This window comes from Lycium ferocissimum, chromosome 7, assembly GCF_029784015.1.
Source record: "Lycium ferocissimum isolate CSIRO_LF1 chromosome 7, AGI_CSIRO_Lferr_CH_V1, whole genome shotgun sequence".
Classification (NCBI taxonomy): domain Eukaryota; kingdom Viridiplantae; phylum Streptophyta; class Magnoliopsida; order Solanales; family Solanaceae; genus Lycium; species Lycium ferocissimum.
The window spans coordinates 51503899-51511324 of record NC_081348.1 but is presented as its reverse complement, the minus strand read 5'-3'; the positions used below and the strand labels follow the sequence as shown (position 1 = coordinate 51511324).

At 41.8% G+C, this 7426-nt stretch overlaps 1 protein-coding gene across 1 annotated transcript; it reads right to left on the bottom strand.

Annotated features, from left to right (window-relative positions):
* Positions 1-2868: 2868 nt before the first annotated feature.
* Positions 2869-4590, bottom strand: LOC132065596 (uncharacterized). The gene has a single exon (XM_059459055.1). The coding sequence runs from the start codon at positions 4570-4572 to the stop codon at positions 3742-3744; it is 831 nt and encodes a 276-aa protein (XP_059315038.1). The 5' UTR covers positions 4573-4590; the 3' UTR covers positions 2869-3741.
* Positions 4591-7426: the final 2836 nt, after the last annotated feature.

The window sequence follows — 7426 nt, the reverse complement described above, 5'->3', positions numbered from 1 at the left end:
AGGAAACTAAGATCCTAGTGAAACAAGGAAACTAACTAATATATGGTAAGTATCTAGCAACAAATATGCTACCAAATAATATCAAATAATACAAAGATATTATACCGCAATACCCCCCTCAAGTTAGAGCATGGGAATCAAAAATGCCCAACTTGGAAAGCAAGAAGTCAAACTGAGTTTTGCCGAGAGCTTTGGTAAAAATGTCTGCCAATTGTGAAGATGTTGACACGTGTGACGGAGAAATCAAACCTTCATTAATTGCATCACGAACAAAGTGACAGTCTACCTCAATGTGCTTTGTTCGTTCATGGAAAACCGGATTTTTTGCAATGTGCAAAGCGGACTGACTATCACAAAACAATTTGATCGCCTTGGGATGTTGTATACCTAAACTCAACAACAGACCTCTCAGCCACTTCAACTCACAAGTGACCGCAGCCATGGACCTATATTCAGCCTCTGCAGAAGATCTAGAAACTGTGTGCTGCTTCTTTGTCTTCCAAGAGATGGGAGATTGACCTAGAAATACTAGCCAACCTGTCAACGAACGACGAGTAAGCGGACAAGCCGCCCAATCAGAATCACACCATCCCTGCAAAGTCAACTCACTGTCGGCACGTAACAAAATTCCCTGTCCTGGTGTGCCTTTCAAATAACGGACCACTCGTAAGGCCGCTTCCCAATGTTCAATCCGGGGTTCTTCCATGAATTGAGACAAAATATGAACAGAATATGCCAAGTCCGGTCGAGTGACCCCCGAATAAATCAAACGCCTGACTAATCTACGGTAGACCTCCGGATCCAACAACAAATCTCCATTTGCAAGACCAAGTTTATGATTTTGCTCGATAGGGAACCCACTTGGCTTTGCACCTAACAATCCTGCTTCAGAGATAATATCAAGAGTATACTTGCGTTGACACAAAACAACCCCGATGAACTACGAGCTACTTCAATACCCAAAAAACATTTGAGAGACCCAAGGTTTTTCATTTTGAAACAATCACTCAAATAGGCTTTGAAAGTTGCAAGTGCAGCGGAATCATTCCCAGAAATAATAAGATCATCAACATAAACCAAGATATTAATCTGAATATTCCCTTTAGTAAATGTAAAAAGAGAATAATCAGAATAAGATTGAAGGAAACCGTACCCTTTCAAAGCAGTCACCAATTTTGCAAACCAACATCTAGGGGCCTGTTTCAACCCATACAGCGATTTGCGCAAACGACACACCAACGTAGGATCTGGACTTTCAAACCCGGGAGGGAGCTTCATATACACCTCCTCATCAAGGTCACCATGTAAAAAGGCATTATGAACATCCATTTGGTGAAGTTCCCAATTTTTGGATGCTGCGATGGCTAGGAAGGCTCGAACAGTAGTCATCTTGGCGACCGGAGCAAAAGTTTCATTATAGTCAATCCCCGCTTGTTGATGATTTCCCAACACAACCAAGCGCGATTTGAGCCGTTCCACATCTCCATTTGACAAAAACTTGGTCTTGTACACCCATTGATTACCAAGTGCTTTCTTACCCGGAGGAAGATATTCCAAAGTCCATGTACCATTGTCTTCCAATGCAGGTATCTCTTCTTTCATTGAACGTCTCCAACCTTGGTGTTTCATGGCTTCTTTGAAGGTCTTAGGATCCTTACCCGAAATAATAGCTGCAAGAAACTTACGATAATTTACAGAAAAATTGTCACAATTAATATAGTGTGCCAAAGGATAGGGAGTACCTGAGGAGTGATTGTTAACCGGAGTTGTAGGAGACGGACTATTAGCAAAAACTGAGTGTGTCACATAATCACGAAGCACAACAGAGGGATATTTCTCCCGAAAACCACGCCCCAAGCCACCTTCCACATTCGTGACTGGGGTATGGTGTTGTCGCCCCCTCGCCGCCGGGGCCGGGCGCCGGGTTCCCAGCCGGGCGTGCGTGGGCTGGCGCGCCGCCGCGTCGCTGCGGGCCGAGCGCCGGGTTCCCGCCGGCTGGGTGGCCGGGGCCGTTGGCGGGGCCGACCTCCGTCGCCACAGCAATCGTCGGGGCCGTGGTTTGCGGCCGTCGCTCACCCTCCGAACTATCAACTTCATCCCCTAATTCATCCCCGTACACCAGAAAATCACGATCTATTTTAGCACTCTCATCAAAAAAATGAGACGAAATATTATCATCTTCCGGACAAGCAAAAGGAAACACATCCTCCACAAACTTTACATCACGAGAGACAAAAAATTCCTTCGTATCAAGGTCAAACAACCGCCACCCCTTCTTACCAAATGGATATCCCACAAACAAACACTTTCTGCTCCGACTAGCAAATTTGTCACCCAGAGTTTTTTGATTATGAGCAAAGCACAAACACCCAAAAGTACGAATAGCATCAAAAGAAGGAGGTTTATTGAATAAAATTTCAAAAGGCATTTTATTTTCCAATTTGGGTGTGGGGGTACGATTTATGAGATGAGATGCAGCAAGAACACATTCACCCCAGAAAAAAATAGGCAAATTGGCCTGAAATCTTAGAGCCCTCGCAACATTCAACACATGTTTATGCTTCCTCTCTACTCTCCCATTCTGTTGCGGAGTACCCACACAAGAGGTTTGAAACAAAATACCAATGGCGGTAAAATAATCGATCAAACAATTAAATTCGGTACCATTATCACTTTGTACAACTTTAATTGTGTGATTAAATTGGCGATCAACCATAGCAACAAAAGCCATAAACATCGGAAACATTTCGGTTTTATCAACCAACAAGTAAATCCAAACAGCTCGGGAAAAATCATCAACAATTGTTAAAAAATAACGAGCTCCATACGACGAAACATGGCGATATGGGCCCCACAAATCACAATGTATTTTCTCAAATATTCTAGATGCTTTATTATCACTTAAAGAAAATTTGTCTCTAGGATGCTTAGCACGTAAACACACTTCACAATCCTTTGCTAAACTACTCTTATCACTACTGACATGAGGAAGCAACTTTACTACTCTCTCGGAAGGATGCCTCAATCGTCGATGCCACAATTCCAATGCGGACGTTGCCACGACAGTAGACACATGTTGCACCACGTCCGGTTTGCTAAAATAGTATAGTCCGTCCCTCCTAACTCCCGTTCCAATCAGCTCCTTCAGTGGGTCCTGAATAGCACACATATAAGAATTAAAAGAGACAATAGTATGTAAATTATCAGTAAGTTGGGGGACGGAGAGTAAGTTGCAACGTAAATAAGGCACAAAAAGGACATGATGTAAGGTGATTTTATCTGACAGTCGAACAGAACCTTCCAAAGAAGCAAGCACCTTGTCACCATTAGGCAAACCAACAGGACAATCAACAGTATGGACATCAAACAACCAAGATTTCTCACCGGTAACATGATGAGTAGCACCAGAGTCAATAATCCAAGAAAAAACATCAAACTTACCATTCAAGCGATTTTCTGGAATTGTAGCATTACCAAAAAATCCCGTAATAACCTTCCATTGATCGGAAGTAAAGTGCTGACCCACTAGCCGTTATTTGATGCGGTTGTTACACAATTTGCCACGGGCGAAGGCGTGGAGGTGCTGCCGGGCGTGGCAGTTGCACGCCCCAAGCCACGACCTCGACCAGTGGAAGACAGCCTTCCATTCTTTTTAGTCCACCCTTCGGGATAACCCACGATGTCATAACACTTACTAACATCATGACCACGCTTCTTGCAATGAGACCACACCAAAAGCGACTAACACTTTTCAGTCACATGTCCTACCTTCTTGCAAAGTGAGCACACAAGACGATCTGCAGAACCACGACCCCGTCCTGCAGTAGCACGAAACGCAAATCCAAGAGCCTCGGTCGGCTGTGTCTCGGATTCTTGTTTGGCCGTACGAACACGCTCCTCTTGAATCACAAGCTGATAAGCCCTATCAAGACTTGGTAACGGATCTTGAGACAATATATTAGTCCGCAACGAAGAGTAATACTCGGAATACAAACCCATCAGAAAATCATGAAGTTTAGATTGCTCACGACGAACCTCATGTAAACGACCTGCCGTACAACCGGAGCAACAAGTACAAGAAATCAGGGGCTCATGATGATCCAATTCTTGCCATAGAGCATGTAATTTTCCGTAATATACGGACACTGACATGGTTTTGGGCTGTTGACATTTAGCCAGGGAAGACCGAAGCTGTTGAATTCGTGGTCCATTAGTCTGCGCAAACCTTCTTTTAAGGTGATCCCAAAAGGGTTTGACCTCCCTAAATTTTGACAAGGAAGATGTGACATCAGCATCAATGGTATTTGTGATCCAAGAGATTAACATGGCGTTAATTGCAGTCCAATCGGACTTTATACAAGGAGGCTGCGGTTCAGTGATAGTGCCGTCCAAGAACTCAAATTTACGGCGTGCCTCCAACGCCGTTTGTATGTCGGCTGCCCATTCATCAAAATTGTCGCCCGTGAAACGAGTAGGCGTGATATAGTCCCCGGGTCGGTCTTGAGGACCGATAAAATAGGGAGAATTAGTCAATTTTGGGTGGTGGTGAGGAGGTACGTCGTCACCGGCCATGGAAATTTAGGAAGAGAAAAAAAACGCGTGGCTCGATACCATGTAAACACACAATCTTGACTTGTTCCATTCATTCACCAAGAGAGAATATATATAGGATACAATCTTGAACCCTAGGATCTCTCCAGATCCTAGTGAAACAAGGAAACTAAGATCCTAGTGAAACAAGGAAACTAACTAATATATTGTAAGTATCTCCCTACAAATATGCTACCAAATAATATCAAATAATACAAAGATATTGTACCGCAATAAAGTTGGCAAGGCGAGTAGTTTCTTGGATAAGTCGACAAGGATAGGGTCTCGGAAGGAAGTCGCCGAGAGGTTGGAGGAGCAAGTCAACGAGACTGAGGGGTGGAGAGTTCGGAAAGCTGATAAAGAGAGAGGGTATTGAGAAAAATGATATATATGCCTTTTTTGGTGTTGTTAATTAGGGTTTATTTTGAATATTTCTCGTGTTGAGTTATGACACTCGTTTTGCTTTAATTAAGGCGTGCAGTGCAAGCTTCAGTAAGTGCTCAAGCACGTAAAAAATATATATTAAACACAACTTTAAGTCTGGTGTGTAAAATTACACGTAAAGGATCTGTATCAAAGAGATTACAAGTTCAGAGATTACAATTTTCCTGAGAAGCCTATTTGGCATAATACATAAACAAACCCTCAAACTTGGCCTCAGCTGGCAAGTATGCCCTTCAACTTTCGGTGTGCACAAGTAGGCACCTCAACTTGTATAAAGTTGAACACGTAAACACAAATGTTGATGTAGCACCTCCAAAATGTATGTGCCATGTCAGTGCCAAGTCAGTATTTGTGTTTACGTGTTCAACTTTATACAAGTTGACGTGCCTACTTGTGCATACTCAAAGTTGGAGAGAATACTTGCCAGCTGAGGCCAAGTTTGAGGGTCTGTTTATGTATTATGCCTAATTAGAGAGGTTTTTAGTTTTGTGAAACAAACCAAAAAGTATTGAACCCTGCCAAATAAATTTATGTGTATAATATACTTTATATATTAAGTTTAAGAATAATAAAACATTAAAAATTTCCTCTTTAGGCCTGGGGTGATGAAAACAACTTCAAGTCAATGTTAATTTTTCTACTAAAAATAAATTAGTTCTAGCATCTCGAATAGTAACTAGTAAGCTATAAGATATTCTAATGACCTTGAGTAGTAAGCTACAAAGTATTAGATAGCTGTCACACCTCATAGTCGTGTACGTGAAATCTATTGGGCAGTAGTTGGTTAAGTCTAGACGTGGTGCATTCATCTCTTGGTTACGAGGGTTTGAGTTCATATAATAATCTATGGAAGACTCGGGGACCAAGCAAATCAAGGAAATCAAGTTTGTCGAAAAATTTGAAACAGGATTTTGAGTCAACTTTGGAGGGGCATATCTCCATATGTATTAGGAGTTTTAAGGTGTTTCAAAATCCTAAAATGAATTTCGTCAAGTCTAGGTTATAATGCAACAAACCGCTCGTCGATAGGATATCATAGTAGAGAATTATAGATCCAAAACTCTCCTATATAAAGGGTTAAAACCTCATTTTTTTCATCCAAAACTCTCCAAAAATTTCCAGAAAATTCAGCTCCAAAAAGGCTCTCAAATATTACATAGAAGTGAGGATCTTGAGCAAAATTCAAGCTCCGGAGTACTAATCGAAGACCGGACAACTTGTAGTCGCGATTATCATATCGTTTTGTGTTAGAGTTAGCTTGGGAACAAGTGATTATTGAAGATCTTGCCACTTTAGTAAATATAAGGTATGAATCCCTGAATTTCTTCCTTTATTAACCTTGATCAAGGAATAGTTGTAAGAATAAAAGTCATAGTTTGTTGTGTTGAGGTTGTTGGCTTATGGATGAAGTTTGAAGAGAAATTTGTATGAAAAATATATATAATTGTCTTGTGGAATGTTGAGGATGTTGTTGTTAATGTTGTTGGTATTGTTTGGAAGTTGTTTTAGCATTTGGAGGAAGTCGACGATATAGGGGAGGTGCTGCCCAAATTTTCGTAACCTAAATTTAGTCTTCCATAATTAGTACTTATGAGTTGATGGAAAGGCGATGAAAATATGATTAATGATATATTTCTCGATATATATATATATATATATATATATAGGCTCGGGTGAAGGGCAAGCCTCAATATAAGGAATTCTTTAAGTGGTGGCTCGACGGATAAGGTATGTAAGGTCTTCGTTTCCCTCTTCCCTTGGCACGAATCCAATTAGTACATAAACACGAGCGTTCCATAACAAATTCCATTTCATTCTTATGCTTTGTATTTTCAATCTTAAGGTTTTGTCATTTGATTGGTTTTAAGACATTATTTCACTCATCGTCATCGATTAATCCTGTGGACTCGATATGAATTCCATAAACTATTCGGGGGTTAACGACCTTATGTCACCCCGAAAGGCCAAGAATCAGATCCTTGATTTCTCATTCAAAACCAGCCTCAGAACATTGCTGCGGAAGGAAAACAGAGTTCTGCGCAGAAAGCTTCAGGACACTGCGCGGAAGGAAAGCGGAAGCCCTCAGAACCTGATGCGGAAGGAAAGCAGAACTCTGCGCAGTCCTTTGTTTTCAGTTCAGTCCAATAATGGTATATACGTATATATAAATGTATTGCACTATTTTACTACACCGTGCCGCGCTATAGTCGGCCGGGCATGGCGCGTAGATGCGCACACCACTGCAGTGGGCATGTTATGATATTGCCCCGGGCGCGGGAGGCCCAAACGCGGGCTAATGATGATAACACCGAGCCTTAATGGCCGGGCATGATTTTACATATATGACACCGAGCCTTACGGTGGGACATGGATACTATCTATTACACACACA